The 17,661-nt window shown below is 39.3% G+C and overlaps 1 protein-coding gene across 1 annotated transcript in view; it reads left to right on the forward strand.

The window, feature by feature from the left end:
- The window catches only part of NFKB1 (nuclear factor of kappa light polypeptide gene enhancer in B-cells 1), a 45,899-nt gene that overhangs the window by 8,876 nt on the left and 19,362 nt on the right, over window positions 1-17,661 (forward strand). Inside the window, exons 3-10 of the mRNA XM_009875470.1 lie at window positions 51-91; window positions 2,544-2,642; window positions 9,825-9,973; window positions 11,502-11,665; window positions 12,403-12,561; window positions 13,827-13,931; window positions 15,796-15,887; window positions 16,469-16,607. Coding sequence (XP_009873772.1) covers window positions 51-91; window positions 2,544-2,642; window positions 9,825-9,973; window positions 11,502-11,665; window positions 12,403-12,561; window positions 13,827-13,931; window positions 15,796-15,887; window positions 16,469-16,607 — 948 coding nt within the window. The remainder of the gene's footprint in view (window positions 1-50; window positions 92-2,543; window positions 2,643-9,824; window positions 9,974-11,501; window positions 11,666-12,402; window positions 12,562-13,826; window positions 13,932-15,795; window positions 15,888-16,468; window positions 16,608-17,661) is intronic.

Here is a 17,661-nt window from a genome sequence, read left to right on the forward strand (position 1 = left end):
TAGCAGTAGAAATATAATTTCTATTATGACTTTTCTTTCTTTTACTTTAGCAGATGGACCATATCTTCAGATCATAGAACAGCCAAAACAGGTGAGAACACTATGTTTTGAAAATCTTTAAAGTAACTATGTCACTATATCCAGCTTTGAATTAAATTATCACTTAAGATGAGAAAAAAAAGTGTTGGAGAGGTTGAATTCTCATAACAAATATGGCACTAAACCATGAGCAGTTTTTCCTCGCACTTTTGTAGTTAATTCATTTCCTGTTCGGGGTTTGGGTTTCCTTCTGTTTTCATCTTTATGTCTCTCCGGAATCGTCATAAGACAGAAGAACCCTGAGGCTTTTAATAAAATGTCTTGTTAAGTATAGACTCTTCATCTTAGAAGTGACTTTTATACTTTTACAGTATTTTGAAACTTAAATGGTTAAAGCACACATGGAAGATTTTTATAATTTGTTTCGTGTTTCTGAAACACATGAAAGAAAAAATAAAAACGTTTCTTTCCATTCCCAAGTTACAGGAACTTTTCACTTGCGTTTTGTCATCGTAAAGAAATTCTGTGGTTCTTTGAGGTTCTTTTCATCACATTTGGCTATCGTGAATAACCCAAGAAAAATGAAGATAAATACTGGAATCTAACTGTTTTTGTGACTGTGTTGCAAACACTCCCTTAGGCTTCTCTGACAGTGTGGAAGTCACCCCAATGCCCTGGTTAGTTTTCATGCAACTGATGGGCAAAGTAATTGCTGGGTGTTGATTGCCCTGAAGTATGCCAGGGGATTGTTCCCCTTTAGCTGGTGGCGTCAGCAATTACAAGTCTTCCTCCTGAAGCACAGGAGATCCCGTTCCTGCCTCTCCCAATCAGGTGCATAAAGTCCTACTTTATGGAACTGTTAAGTAGATGGGGGGAGAGGGTTGCTAGCAGCTGCACATCCTGTTCTTGGTCTTCTGCAGAAGCCTGTAGCAATCCAGTCTTCCTGGTAGGAGACAGGAGAGAGCATTTGTTTCAACCACACACCAAAGACATTTTTGTGCTCAAGCATCCCTCCCAGGAATAGAGACACACTTGTTGGCTATAGGACTCCCTTGTTTTAGTTCATCCGAAATCAGGCTCTGTCCTTGCATGGTGGTGCCTACAGTGTGCAGCACCTAAGGAGAAATCGTTGTTTCCATGTGTGACTTCTCAGCAAGCAGCTCTTGTGGTGGAGTACCCATGTGGCAAGATGAGAAATGTTTCATAAAAGGGTGATGAGGGTGATCCATCAGCAGAGTGCTGTGCTTGTGATCATTTCTGAGCAGAGAGACAGCTGGGGGGGAGTAAGACTGGATGTGTGAGAACATAGCTAGGATAGCAAGGGCAAGAGACTGGGGAAGGCCACACAGATGGCTGCTGGCTCTGTTAGGTCGAAGGCACAGAGGTAAAGAGAGGCTGGGTTGTCTCATGTGTTGTGACTGCAGAGGTTGCTTTGCCTTTTGGACAACTTGAGTTCAGGCTCATCATAGCTGGGCACTTAGTTGGTCACTCAGTTCTCCATAGGAAGGGAAATATATGCTTAAGGATCAGTTACATTGTCCGATCAGTGTCTGAACAAATGTACATTTACATTTAATTTTTGAACTGTGTTGTTCACTGTCAGCTCATAGAGACTTTGAATTCAGAACTGTTGACTATTAGAAAGAAGCTGAATGACTATTGACGGAGGATACAACATGAGCCGGTGCTGCTTGGACAGACACGGGGAGCCTGTGTAAGATGGAGATTTTGCCAGAAATTGCAGGACTGGAGAGCAGATCTGAAAGTATTCAAAGTTGGGGGCCACATGAAGTAATGTTCTTAAGTAGAGTTACATTTCCTTAAGACTTGCATCTTTTGTGCTTTATAGACTACTCTGGAAAGGGGGTATTATTTCCTATAAATAAAAACAAAATAAATGGACAGCTGTACTCTTAAAGTGATTGCTAATATCCTGCAGTTCCTTAGATGCAGTTCCCTTTTCAGACATCTATGTAGCTGAGACAAAAATCCAGCTGTTCAAAGTCCCCTGAAGCTTTTGTGCTGTTTCTGGACTCCTCTCTGAGATACCGCTTTCACATTCTCTTCCCCGAAGGAAGAAGTATTTCTGTTTTGTCCCGGTTCTTTTCTTTATGATGCTTTGGATTCTCTTCATTATTATTGGCTTCAACTTACCTAGCAGCAGTCATGGGAGAGAGTATCTGTTCTTGCATTGTCTGTGCTTTAATTTCTGTCTTGTTTTGAGGGTATAAATAGATCTCTGCTTCAAACTGTGTTCACCTACTGAAAGAAAAATTTGAGGTTGCAGCTGTGGGTAAGAGTGAAAATAGAACAGTTTCTCCAGGGCTCGAGTTCAGTGGTGCTTTGTTAACTAGCACTCAGACAGCATTTCAGGGATGAACAGCTGTAACTTTTCAGTCTGTGTGTGTGCATGGTCACGTGTGTGTGTGTGCTGGGGTTTCTTGTTTTATTTTTTAGTTTTGTTTCTAAACAGCTTTCAAGTTTCTTTACCTTTATTTCCACAGAGGGGGTTTCGTTTCCGATATGTATGTGAAGGGCCCTCACATGGTGGACTTCCTGGTGCTTCTAGTGAAAAGAACAAAAAATCATACCCTCAGGTGAAAGTAGGTACACAAATCATTAATTTTGCAAACTGAGTGCGTGCATGGTATGTATGTGTATGGAACCTTACTGCATATCAACAGAAATTTGTATGAAATTACTTAAGACTGACTGCATTTCAATCCCAACTTTCAGAATGTAATTGATTTTGAGAAGGAAGTTGTCTTCAGATTTGTGGAGTTATTCTGGCCCTGGATTTATCTGGAGCAGTTGAGCAGTAAGCTTTCCTGCACCTACCACCTCGTTGCCTTTAAGGTGCAGATTTAGCACAAAACAAGGCATAAGCTGCCCAATTACTCCACTTCTAGCATACTGCAAAACATGAATCTGGTCAGCTATTCCACTTCACTCTAAAATGCTGTTTACCAATTTTCCTTCTTTTTTTGTTTGTGTTACTCCTTATTCGATATCTCTAGGATAGGCAGTTCTTAAGGACTTAATTTGTTTAAAGTCAAAGGAAGCTAAAGTTCTCATTTTAATAAGAGCAGCATTATGTTCAGGTGTTTGATGAATGCTTTTTGGGGCTTTTTTCCCTGGAAAAAAATCAAGGATGTTAATCAAAGAGACATTCTGTGCTAGCACAATATGAAGATTTTAACGGTGGTGATTAATCATTCTAGGATTAGAGAAGAACTGCCTTTGCCTGTTGTTCTCGCAGCAAAGTCTTTTTCCAGGGAAGTGGGGAAAACGTACACTGTGTCTTTTCAGGATTTTTTTTTAACTTAATCAAAGTCTTAGTCTTGGTATTGCATCACCTCTTTGAACTACTGCACTAGAGATTGTCTCATGAGAAGCAGAGCTGATGTATTTTAATTCTGGTTTTGCCTCTTACTCCCATCTTTACAGAGAGGAGGGGAGGGAAGAGTGAAATGCAGTCAGCCTCTGTCGTGGTGTTTGCCATTCCTCAGCTTTCTCCGCAGTTCCTGAGAAAGGCTGGAGCTTGGAACAGTTGCATCTTCTTAATGAACCAGAATGAGCATGACTCAGTGGAAAATAATCAGCATCGGCTGAGATACCCTAGGGGATTAGTCTCGCGAATTGAGATGAGGCTGGGAAAGCCGATTTCGTGTACCCTTGCAAAACTCTGATGAAAAATTACTAGCCCAGGCAAAGGATCGGCTTGCTTTTCCCTTTCCTGTTGTGACAGTAATGATGAACTAATGAATGAAATTTCACTGGTATGTTCAGATATAAAATAATTTACCTCAATTGATCTTTGGATTCCGGACCAATCTGTATTGATAATAATACAAGTGACACTTCATAAAGGTGTTAGAGGTCGCACAGTAGCATGACAAGGACATGCTCAGTGAGGAGTTATGAAGGAAATGGAATTTCTCTGAGTAAACTAGAGAGTAAAATGTTCTTTGGCTTTCCATCAAACCTTCTGTTTTCATTGATCATCAAATTTTAATTTCATCTAAAGCTTACACACACACACACACACACACGTGTGTCCCTTCCCCTCCCTCCCTCTTGTGCTACTGTGTGCATCTGGAGTTTTTATAGTACAAATCCCCACATGGCAACACCTGCTGGGAGAGGCTGGCAAAGGAACACAACAAGTAAATTCCTCAAGGCCATTGCTTGTTAGTGCCTGTTCTTGATTGAAGTGGTGCCAGTAAAGACAGAAGTGTTTCACACCTTTTCCTGTAAGCCTCTTCAGTGTTTTGTCAAAGGGTGCTCACCTTGTCGTAACTGAGATGAGCACAATTGAAGATTGTTACTTTTTTATTGCATTGGGGTTTTTTTTGTTTTGTTTTGAGATTTTTGATATTTTTTTTTCACTCTTCTGCCAAGGCTTTCACCATAAAACCTCCATTGGTTGATGACGGTTCTGTGAAAGGACAGTAGCATTGTGCTTTGTCCGTATAGTAAAAAGGAGTTTTTGTGACAGATCTTTAAACCTTGGCCATGGTGTGGACAGTGCAGTGCACATTGGGATCTTTCTTCTGCTTGGCCAACTCTGCACAGAAAGCTGTAGAATTTACCAGTAGCTACCATGGCATATCCTGAAAATAAGACATCTTCAGTGCACAAAAAAGTATTGCAGTCTATCTATTCCCTTTTGGTAGGATTACAGATTGAAGGCCAAAAGAAAACACATTTATCTGATGTGACCTCTTGTATAATGTGAACTGTTAAACCTCACCTTTTTTTGTTGTTTTTTTTTTTCTTCCACCCAGTTCTTAACTTGTAGCTGAGCTGGAACGCATCAAGATCTATCTTTCATTCAAAGGCTGGAGTGCTGTGTCTCTAAGCAAGATGTTTTGGCAGTTAATTACATATTTAACTGCCTCCTGTATAGTATATTGGGAGATGGTGTAGGTCAGGAGTTAATGTAGGAGTTCTGCAGTGCCAGTCTTTACAATTGAGGCAAATCTGCATTGGCCAGCAAGGTGGAATTGATTTAAAATAGTCATGGCAAATGGAGTCTACATAACAGTAGTATTTTTCTATTAATATAAAAAATGAGATTAGTTAATCTTTATGGTTTCTGGAATTATATTCTTTGTTTAACTGTCATTGCTAATAGTAATTCTAATAACACGTACAAAACATCTTACATTTTCAGAGGATTCTATATAAATGCATATAGTCACGGAAAGCACAGAATTAGATACTAAACGTGTTATAATGAAGTTACATTTAATGACAAATTTCATGATCACAGTAGGAAGCCATCTAAAATTCTTCATTTAAATTTCATTTTCATCTGCTTAGTGTAAGCAATGCAATGCTGGAAAATTTGGCTATCTATAGAACAGTTGAAGTCAAAGCTTCTGAGCTGCTTATTCATCATTAGCTTTTTGTCCAGGGTACAACGCCATCAATGGTATAAGAAGAAAGAATAAAGCTGGATTGTCTAATACTATCATCAGCTTACTTAACGTTCTAATTTTTTTTTTATTTATAATTTGCTTGGTTTTATGTATTTGAAAAACTGTGAGAAAACTTGCCCAGAAAATTTCCACTGGCCTTCTTACGTGTTTACCACGTGTGTCCTGATCTTGCCTACCGATGTTAGTGTAGGCATATTCATATTTTACACTGAAATACTTGATCCAGTTTTGGGTGTGAAAAGAATTTACTGAAAATAGTGGTGTGAAGGAAATGTCCTGAATTTTCATCTCCTTGGGGGCAAATCTACGTGGGTGGCTGCAAACTCGAGCTGCCTATTCTCTCTGAGCTGGATGTAAATCATCTCCAGCCCAGAGACTTGAGTAACCAATGGCTCAGAGCTGCACCCAAGCTACCGAGCACCATCACTCCACCAAAGAGTGGTGGTTGTGTGGCTGGTTCATTGTGCGGTCGGTTCGTTGTGTGGTTCAGCTTGAGAATCGAAGCCATGCACCAGTTAGGCACACCGAACAGGAGAACTGCCCATGCAGTCATGTCCTGGGGCTATCCTAAATTATACCTCGATTAGGAGATAAGCATTCTCATTGAAACTGGGGATTTTGGCACTTACTTCTAGGTCAGGAGGGGAATTTATGGAAAGTTAGTCAAGTTACTTTGGTGAGCCTTCGCAGTGAAGAAGGGAGCAGCATATTTGCTTGCCTACCCCATAGGACTTAAATTGTAGAGTGATAGCTCACTGATTGCAAGTTAAAAATTCATTTAACAGCTGAATTAAGGAAAAAGCATGAAACAAGAATGAGTAGACCTTTTGTTACAAATCTGTATACCCCTCCTAAAAACTTGTACTGAACCCTTCAGCCAAAGCGAAATTTGGGGACATTTGTGCTTTTTACTGTTAAGGTTAATTTGGCTGAATATGGGGCACCAAGTCCCTTTTAGTTGGGCTCCTGAAGCAGAGCACATGACTCTATTTTTTTCATGAAAGTGACCTCACATGCAGAGGATCAGGACATCTTCAGCTCCCATTGATTTAAATCACTTTGTGTTGCTTATTCTTGGACCTCTAAGTATTCAGCTGCCTAAATGGTTTGTACCACATCTGAAATATTTTGTTGTAAGCTAGCAACTGAAAAAAAGAAAAAGAAAAAGATGCCATTCTGTGAATACATACTGTTCATAAAGAGTGAGCGATGCCTCATGGTAAGTGCTTCTTGCACGTGTGCGTCGAGGACAGCACTGGCCACGCTCTGAAGGTTAGGCAGGATTGGGGCTGTGGTTGCTACAACAAAGTGATTAGAAAGAGAAATAGATATTTTTGTAGTTGCTGGCTTTGTAGGTTCGACGTGATCTTTTCCATCATTTGCTTTTTGTCGTTGACCAGTTGGTTTCACTTCTTGCTTTTAAGAGTAACTGGAAAAAACATCTTTGAAGTAGGAAAACTTGCTTTACAAAGGTTTTGTAAAGTTACAGAAACTATAACAAGTTGGCTGGGGTCTGCGTTGCAGGAGGATGTGAAATAACTGAAAAAACGTTCAGCTCTTGTTTTGAAATTGATTCAAGTACACAGGGTCCTTTTAATCTCTCAGACAAATCTCTCAAACAGAAACAGCAGATAAATGTGAGCCTACAGCGTTTTTACTTCATCAGATTAGATCAATGGAATTGCTGCTTCGATACAGGATGTAATCAAGTGTTACAGCTATGCTCTTCCCAGGAACTCCGTATTTTCTGTTTTCTCCCCTATCTTTAATTTGAAGTTCAGCAGCTATTTTTTTCAGATCAGAGCTCTGATTTTGAGCAGTATGGCACCCACATGCTACCTCCCTCTCATATTGGATATATGTTTTTGTGTCCACACTGTCATCTTTAGGTTTCTGTCGATGTGTACCGTTATAATACACAGTTAAGCTTTTAAGGCCTTTGACAGTGGTCTCTAACTTCTTGTGTAGAAGATGGTGGTTGGTTGTATATCTTAGTGCCAGAATATATTTTTCATTATTCTGAAATTGTAGCATCGATGATTCAAAGATGCTGAAAAATTATTTCAGACTTAATATATGGTACATGAGAATATTTAACCACTGAGGCTACGTTGCTGGACACTGAGATAACCTGGCTATCTCAAAATCAAGTGGGGAAGTCCATAAGAAATATGGGTAGGAAGCAGTTCAGGGACATTCTGGAGCCTTTGCAGCATTGAACATCCAACTGGATGACAAAAATAGTCCTTTCTTGCCTTATGACCTACATAAGGTAGTACGTTTTAAGAACTCTCTTGGTTCTTTCCCCTGAGAGAGACTACAAAGATCATGCTGAGCTGAGTAACAGGGCGAGATTGCAATCTGGTTACCACTGCAGTTACATGTTCTGCTTTCAGAGCCTGGAAAGTCCTTGACGGGGAGCAGTCCTACCTACAGTTTCACGGTGGTTTCTACAGCTGATGAGGGATTGTTTTGAACTTTCCTGATGCGATACTAGAACATGCCTGTTACTCATAGCGAATATAACACTGTAGATGCACTGAGAACTTTATGGCAGGGATAGGTTTGTTTTGTGAGGGATCAAAAATGAATTTTTATTTTTTTTTTAAGTTCGCCTCTTGTATAGTTAATTGTAGTAGCGGTGGTGGCATGTAGCATGGAGCACAATCCTTTTTATTTTCAGATGACTTTCTGGAAGTTACATAGGGATCCCTGCATTTTGGCACTGCTGGTAAATGGCAGAAGTGGTGAGGCAGTGGTTATTCTGCATCTCCATATTGCTTCAGTCCGGGAAGGATTACAGTTTGGAAGCAGGAGGGAAGCATGAGTCCCCCATGTTTAGTATTTTAGAAACTGCTGCTTGTAAAATACACATCAATACGGTATTATGCAGTTAACTAGCAGACAGTGAGTAATTAGAGCTTTTGCACACCTGTTCATCTTGGAACAGCTTTTTCATATTTGGGATTATTTTTTTTGCTTTTAGCGGTGAACAGGAAGGCGGGGAGGGCACACGTTGTACTTATGCAGAGTGTTTCAGCTGTGATGGAATGGGTTCAAGAGAGGGGTTAACTGGAGTGAAGGAAGCGAGCAGGACTTAGTAATATGGTAAAATCGCGGCAATCCCCGGTTATCAGCATTTTATCAACAATATAACCTTAAGTATTCAGTTCATCACTGATTCATCACTTTAATGTTTATCGTGATCCTTTAATTCCTTGGTTGATTAGATCTATAAGATGCTGTAATACAAAGAACTTTGCCCAAGGGAAATTAGAAGAAAAATTAGAAGAGGAGGGAAAAAACCCCAACATTGATAAAAGGGTTAATTAAGTGAATTGGAAGGGAAGGTAATGTTTGCTTTTTTTAAGGTTGGATAATTTTATATGCAACATAATTTGAAAGTTGTGCGTATCCGATAACTGTCTTGAAGAGAGTTACTTGTGAAGAAGGAAAATAAAGTTCTAAATATATGTAAAGCAAATAGCTTAACAATATGGTATATTATTAGTAATTTTAGGTTTGGTTTTGAGGCATTACTTGACATCACAACTTTAAAAGCTATTAAAGAGTGTATGGGGATTGGAAACTATAACAGGGGAAAAAAACCTTTGTAGTCCTCCAGAGTTGGCTATATTAAGGCACCCAGTTTATCACACTTCCAGTCCTGCAACATCCTAGATGAGGGTTTAGGACATATCCTCATGTACCTCTAAGGGAATTATTTACTGAACTGGGTAATATGTGTTGATGTAGCATATGGAACTAACAAAATACTTAGGAATGGAGAATTAATTCACTTTAAAATCTCTATCTGAAGAGTCATTGTAGCAAGGCCAAAATGTTTTAAAACAATCATAATATTTAAAATAAGTGTTTTAAAATTAGGCGAAGGAATGCAAGGTTGAGTGTTTCGGGGTTGTTTTTTTTTTTCAATGTGAACATTTTCTGCATGCTTCTTAGCATGTAACAATGTTTATTGTGAATTTAGTGTACTAACGGAAATTTAAGAAGAGAAATGTGGAGTCACTGGCCAGAATGTAAAACTGAGATTCACGATTTGGGAAACAAAGTGTTGCTTTCCTTCAGCTTTGCTTTACTTCTTAATTTTTTTGGTCACTACTCTTGCCATTTGTATGCCACATAACATTATGAAACAAGTGTTGGCTTTGTGATGATGCGGTACGGTTAGTTTGTCATTTGTATTTCACGAGGAATTGCATACAGATTCCTCCTATAAGCTCAACTGTACTTAGCTAACAGAAAATACCCAGATGGAATTAAAAACACCCACAAATAAACAAACAAACAAACCCACTTTTTTTTTGTATTTATTTACAGATCTGCAATTATGTTGGACCCGCAAAAGTAATTGTCCAGTTAGTTACTAATGGGAAATACGTCCACTTACATGCTCACAGCTTGGTGGGTAAATTTTGTGAAGATGGAGTGTGCACAGTTAATGCAGGACCTAAAGATATGGTTGTAGGGTAAGTTTGTCAACTCAGTTGTAAAGCTTGGCTGAGGGAGAGAGAATCAAGTAGACACTGTCAGAAGCAGTACAAAAATACTACTAAGAGGCAGCTAAGTGGAGCACTAGTCTTCATGCTCTGTTCTGCGTGTTTTGTTTGTGTCTTAAATAGAAAAATAAATGGGGTTTCTGCTTACTGCTGTAGTATTTACTCTAAGCAAGCTGAATAGGTTTAAGCAAATAATTTTCACTTAGAATTTGTAGACTTTCCATCTCTTGGTGTGCAGTCCAAATTTGTATTCTAAACCCATTCTTTAAAATGTAAGTCATTTCAATCAAAGAGAAGGGACTGTAACATTCCTGAAGAGAAGTTTTTGTTACCATTTTGGTAAATATTTTACTTTTGCTGAAATCTGGCAATAGCAATATAGTCAAGAGAAAAGCGTTAAGAAAATGGGGTTAGTAAATTTGAAATTAATGCAAGACACGTATAAACATGAAAATACTAAATGAGTCGAACTTTTTAAGTTTAAAGCACTAAGATTGTAGTGAAATTGTAGTTGGTCTGTTCGTGTTTAATTTAAAAGAATAATTGTTTATATCAGTAAATGGGGTTGAGGCTGCTGTCTACGTTTTCAGGCTTAGATCAGGTTTCATGCTGGCTGTGAGTTTTAGTTCTGTGATCTCAAGAATGTCTTTGTTGGTGAAGATGATGGAGTTTAAAAAGCTGAGAAGGTTGGGAGAGGGAGAGATTCTTTTAAACTGTAACTTTTGATGTCCAAGCCCAGTGCACTAACTTTACCAAGCACAACAATTTAAATAGCTTTATTTGAAATGCTCCTTTTCATCTTGAAAAGTTTGGCTCATTTTCTAACCTGTCTTGTTTTTCATCAGATGTTTAGAAACAGCTTTCTTATCCTCAGTTGACCCACATGAAAATTGAGTTATTGTCTTGTTTTCATACTTCCAGATATAATTGTTTTTTAAATGTGCCAGGAGATTTTTACAAAAGCACATCTTGTATTATGGAAGTTTTCATTCAAATAGATGCCTGAAGGGCCTTGCTGAATGTCCAGAGCCTTGCTTAAAACATTTTGCACTGGTTTTAGCTTCTTAGCTTGCTCTCCAAATCATTTTTGGATGAATGGGGCTTATTCTGAGCAGTTGCTCTCCGTACCACATAGAATGGCATATTAAATGTCATTGCCTAAACAGAGCAAACAAAGTGCAACAGCCAGATTTTTGAATGTTTTGTAAGTTGCTTGCACAGTGTTAAGTCTGAAACCAGATAGAGAAATGCTGCTTACGGCATGGGAAAATCCCAGTTGCTGCCATATAATGGTGCACATTTTATGTGCGTTGTAAGCTTGGCAGAATTCTTCTTGCTGGAAAATATCCCCTCAAGAATTAATAGTGCCTAAGTACGCCTATAGAGTCCTTCCATCGACTGTGGATGTGTGGCTGCCTCTGGTAAGAGGGAGACTGCCTGCGGCGGGTTTGGGACAAAGATCTAAGAAAAAATATTTCCCTCGATCAAAATTCGGCAGGTTCGCAAATCTTGGAATACTTCATGTCACAAAGAAGAAAGTGTTTGAAACTCTGGAAATGCGCATGATAGATGCTTGCAAAAAAGGTTACAACCCCGGGCTCCTGGTGCATCCTGAACTTGGCTATCTGCAGGCAGAAGGATGCGGAGACAGACAGCTAACTGGTAGGTGGAAATGATGGCTGGTTTTCCTAGGTCTTTTACTAAAAACAGGTTTAGCTTCTGAAAACACAGATCCTTAACCAGAAAAAAGCCTTGAGTACGAAAACAGCCTATGGCTATGTGCTTTGAATGGTGTGTTGTTGCCATGTGTTAGGGAATCTGAAAGAGTCTTTGCTGTCAACACACACATGAGAATGAAGCAGTTTCCTTCTATAGCTGCCTGTAGCAACCTCTGCATCTAAATTCCATTGATCTTATCCTGTTTGATAAGCTGATAAATAGAGTCATTTTGCACTATTGCTGCGAGACACAATATCCTTAATAACTTGGGGACCTTCTTTTGAGAATACTGTTTCATTCAGCTGCGTTTCACCCATCCCTGTAGAACCTGTGATTGGCATTGCTTTCAGTGGTCAGCCTTCACTTTATCAGTCTAGTATCAGGAATTCCAATGTCCTTCGTGGTGGCCTTTGGCCTTTGCACAACCTCTATAAACTGAGAGCAGAAAATAGTAATTTTCTGCGTGTCTCTTAATTATATACATTATCTTAAATAACATCTGATGCTTAAACTGCAAGATAAATGCAGTATCTTGTGAATATCGGCTCCTCTCTGCTTAAAAAGAGAAGCTGACGGATACTGAACGAAAACATTTCCTCATTATTGGTGCCTTTTGATAGTCATGCTTGGAAAATGCTTTCTGTGTTTTGTTAAGTCATCTGTCTACTTACCGATTGCAGAACGCGAGAGAGAAATCATTCGTCAGGCAGCTGTACAGCAGACTAAAGAAATGGATCTCAGCGTGGTGCGTCTCATGTTTACAGCCTTTCTCCCTGACAGCAATGGCAGTTTCACACGGAAGCTTGATCCTGTTATATCAGATGCAATATATGACAGCAGTAAGTATATTAGGCTTTAATTACTTTTTAATAAGGGGCAAATTTTTGTACATACAAAAGTGATACGTAGATGCTGCTACACGTAGACTCATCTAGCGCTGCTGCTTGCCTGTTATTTGATCAATAACAAATAAGTAGCCCGTGGATAATTGGCACCATGTCTATTGAGCACATGTTGGTGTCATTCTGGTTTTTAATAGATGGTGATGTAAGCCATAAAGGAATGGTTTGTTTTGCTATTAGCATGTTTAATCCTGCCCTTTATATTTTATTTCTTGTTATATTAATAAGAAGCGCTTGAATTTTGCAAACTTTTCAGTGGCTTTTTATGACAAAGCCTTGTCATGCAGGACGTGAGAAAAAGATATTTTTTTTACTTCAGCCCTGTTGAGCATTTGACACCTTTCAGTTTTTATGGACATCTGCTTGTCCTCGTTTTGTGAGACTAATAAAACCAGAGTTCTCAATGCATTTCCTTTAGACCTGTCAGTACTTTTTATACTTCTGTTACATCCCCCTTTTTGCTAGATGAATCTTTTAATTTCTTGTTTTCCCTTGTGCTTCTCAATTAGACTTACTCATCTTACCTGAACCGTTTCTGCTGCCTGAGTTTTCCCCCCTGTAGCTGTGGATTACCATGTTCCTGGCAGTCATTCTGTAATGACTCAGAAAAAGTACCTTTTTTTTTTTTTCCTTTGTCAGAGTCATGTCTATAGTATCATTTTTTTAAGGACAAAGTCTAGATGAAAAAGTATTAAATGCAACTGTTCTAATATATAGGCTGTTGATTGCTATTAATTGGGGAATGTAGTGATGTGGTACAGCCATTTTGCACATAATCACTGAGTGAAAAACGTTGTGTCTGCTGTTCTTACGGCACACGTGACCTGCATTTTCTGGATGACAAAACACAGCCTTTTCGTCTGGAGCCTCAGGTGATTTTCCAAGCAGCATCTTTAAGGAATCTTCGTTTTTGTTAGAAAAAAATACAGATTCTATTTGTTCTATTACTTTATCTCACACCTGTATAATGAGTATTTGTAAAGCAAAGAGACGGGGGACAAAGCATCAAGAAAGAATACAAGATTATGCCTTTCAGTTGAAAAACTGTTGATTTATTCAGGATTAAAAAAATAAACAGACAAATTTAGATAGATTGTATGGAGGCTTGTCTTTGTGTTGCATTCCTGTGTGTTGTCCTGGGATTTTTTGAAATCTGAAACTGTTACAAAAGTAAGCATTTTTTTCATCTTTTCTTTCAATAGAAGCTCCCAATGCTTCCAACTTGAAAATCGTAAGAATGGACAGAACAGCAGGGTGTGTAACAGGAGGGGAAGAGATTTACCTTCTCTGCGACAAGGTTCAGAAAGGTAAGAGTCTTGAGTACTATAAGGCACACCAGGGTGCTCATCTGGAGTATATGTGAAGCCTGCTGTGCTGCCTTAGTATTCTCCTGCTCCGACAGCGCAGTAGGATTTGTAAGCACTCAGCCTTCCTGGAAGTCAGTACAGCAGTCCAGAAAAGGAATAAATTGAAACAGTCTGTTGCAAAGCAGATTCAGCTGGCGTTGCCTCAGAGACCATCTGATCATTTTTGTTCTTCTCAAATTTGTGCCCTTGCCCATGTTCTGGGTATTTTTGTGGGTGGGGAATCCTGGGTAGTGTTCCCCTTCCTTAACACCTACTCTGGATTATTCTAAAGTCTCTGGTTTATTATGAAGTTCTGAATTATAAAGACTAAATGTGAGCATTCACTATTAACTATGGCTGGGAACTGAATGTATTTGGCACTGTTGCTAGTAACTTCATTTTTATGTATATTTGAATGGTAGAGATTAGTCAGTGTAAACAGGTACGTCTCACAGACTCATCTTGGCTCATGACTATGAATGTGTCAAGACTGGGCAGTGTGGATTTGGGTGCTTTGTTTTGGATAGGAAGATAATGGTTAATGTGGTTGGTTGGGCTGAACTGAAAATTAAAAACTGGGAGTGAGGGGAAATCCTTCACAATTTTCAGCTATAGGTAGTATCTGGGACTCCCTTGTGTAGACTGCATGGTGGAGCTGGTACCCAGTTCTCACCTGTTTGGGATCAGTCTCTGCACATGTTGTCAAAATCGTACTGATTTTTGTGTTAATACAAGTTTTTGTTTTCCACCTCTTAGTTCTTCTACCACTTAGGAAAAAGAAGAGAGTTTGGGGGGCTCTTAGGGTCTTTAAGAAAAATGTTTTCATTTAGTAGTGTATATACCCTCTGCTCTTGGGAGGACTGAGACGAAACACAACTCTTTTACTTAAAATAAATAAATAAGTGTCTGACTCAGTGGAAGTCCTGAGATGGGGTTTCCCCTCAGCCAGTTTGGGGTTTCCCCTGACCTCATTGCTGTCAGAAACCTCCTGCCAGAACGAACTGATGCAGGACAGCAGGAGTGGAAGTGGTGGTTCAGAGTCTCGAGACTAGCAGGTGGTGGATCAGAGGCAGCGGTCTGTCTGTCTGCTCCAAAAGCCTGTCCTGCGTCAGCCGCCCTAAGACAAAATGGGTTTTTTTCTAGTTTTTTCTCGCCAGGATTGCTGGGGAAGGAGTATGCTAGCATGATATTTCCCAGCCTCTCCTAAAAATATAAATAAATAAACAGAAAGCGAGTGAAGGAAAACTTGTTTGGAGGAGCAGAAGCCAACTCTCATGGTTATGGCCTGTGCTGTGTTTGGGGGATGAGGAATCACTGCTGACGTGCTGCTCACTCACGCCCTTGCCGTGTCTCTGAGCCACAGCTCCAGAGTGGCACTCTGCCAGCAGCAAGCGGAACTTGAACTGTGGCACTTCAGGTTTTGCTACAGTTTTTTGAACTGAAACTGTTGGAGGAGAGAGGGTGGTTTCTACGTTTCACACTTCAAGTTCTCCCCTCCCTACGTGTTTGTTCCAAATAAAGCTCCTCTGGGATGTTTTATAGCCCTAGAATAGGATGAGGTAGTGAACCTAGTTCTCCGTTTACTGCTCAGTAAATAAAGTGCAAGTGCAGTGAAGTCACCAGAATTAGGCTTATCTAAAACTGATGTAAAAAAATGAGTTATTTATGATGTTTTCATAAAATAGATAAAAGATAATTCATGTATTATTCATATAATGTCGTACTGCCAAAATGTAACCGTGTTGATTTTTATCTGAAATAAACTTAGTCAAAGGTTAAACAAATGCCCAGACATCCCAAAGAGTGTTTCTTTCACTCCTTGCAGATGATATTCAGATACGTTTCTATGAAGAGGATGAGAATGGAGGTATGTGGGAAGGCTTTGGAGACTTTTCTCCTACAGATGTACATAGGCAGGTGAGTAACAGCATTTGTCATTTGTTAATGATTTTCTCATCTCTGTAAACTAGGATTATATTATAATTAGTAAATTAAGTGAAAGCATCTGTATCCTGTACTACCTTATTCTTTGTTTGGTTACTTCCTGATTATAATAATACATCCTTAACTGTTCTTTAAATACATACATCAGGTAACTAGGCAGGTTAGGAATGCAGTGGAAGGAAACTGGGAGATAGATACTCATTGCTTTAACATAGACCAGTATAAATTGGGATAAGCTATATAAAAAGCTGTCACCTGTGAACATGCTGGGAGAGCCACAGAAAAGGTGCTAAACGATGAGGGGACAAACAAGCAGCACTAACATGTGGTGCAGTGATACTCTGAGTGGAAGTTCTGTCTTTCCCAAAAGGCTTTAGGACTCGAACTCAGAAAGTACAACTGAAAACTAAAAATGAAGTTTACTGTTGTAGCAGCCTTTTGCAAAGAATTTTTACCTCCCAAGCTGTGAACTCACTCCTACAAAATAAAACAAATGTAAAAGCAAAGTTGTCAAAAACCCATGCTCCACGTCCATATCGCTGTTTCCTTCACAGTTTGCTATTGTGTTCAAAACACCCAAGTATCGAGATGTCAATATCACAAAGCCGGCATCTGTGTTTGTACAACTGCGTCGGAAATCTGATCTAGAAACAAGTGAACCAAAGCCTTTTCTCTACTATCCAGAAATCAAAGGTAATTAATTAAACCTGTTTTACTTATTGGAAACAGAAGCTTCAGAGTCCCTAGAAATGCTTTATAATGAGATAGAAATTGTTGGATTTTTTTGGTCGCTGTTATTTTTAGAAAATGGTGTATTTACCTCGTTTCAGGCAGAGCTAATATGAAAAGTGGTAGCTCTGTAATGGATTTGGAGGGTTTTTGTTGGACTGGTAGGCTGTAATCTGTGAGCATTCCCCTACTGAGGCAAGTTCACAGACTCACGGAATGTCAGGGGTTGGAAGGGACCTTGAAAGATCTAGTCCAACCCCCCTTGCCAGAGCAGGATCACCCTATGTGCACACATGCCTGTCCTTACAGTAGATGGCACTCTCTTCCTCTGAGTTTCTGCAAAATAATATCTGAGGACATTTTACTGACAGTACTCCTGTATGAAATCTTAAACGAAACACTGGTTGGTTTCGGGTGGAAAAAGTAATTTGCAGTTCTTTCCATCTACCATCAAGCCTCGTTGTTTGTGAAAAGAAGTTTAGGTAGCAGATCTTTAAAGCCCTTTAAAGTCTACATTTGAAATGTTTGACATGAATGGCAGCAGCAATCTTGGTTTTAAGTATCAGTGTTAATGATATGGAAAAGCCTTGTAGTGCAAGTCAGAATTGATGTTTCATTGTTCTAAAACAATAATCTCTGTTTAACAGTTTACCTGCTATAAATTACACTATTAAGCCCTAATCTTGCATGTTTTCAGTGCCTAACTTAGTGCTGTGTTGAAATCAATACCCTCTTAAACTCCTTAAAATACATGTGCTTCCTTCCGTGGTAATGGACTAAGGACAGCTGAGGAGATAGAGGAGAGAGGTGGTGGTTGACGTCCAAGTGAATCTACTTTACGCCAATTGTAATAAAATAGCTGAAAGCATACATTCATAAAAACTTCCAGAGTTGCTTAAGGATTTTGTATGAGTAATGATCTCAGGATCCTCTTGCACGTGTTTTATGGAAAATGAAGTGTGCAACTGCAGAGCAAAGTTGCCAGATTTGACGCAAACCTCTTTTGTGCCTCTTAACG

This window comes from Apaloderma vittatum, unplaced genomic scaffold, assembly GCF_000703405.1.
Source record: "Apaloderma vittatum isolate BGI_N311 unplaced genomic scaffold, ASM70340v1 scaffold22770, whole genome shotgun sequence".
NCBI classification, from domain to species: domain Eukaryota; kingdom Metazoa; phylum Chordata; class Aves; order Trogoniformes; family Trogonidae; genus Apaloderma; species Apaloderma vittatum.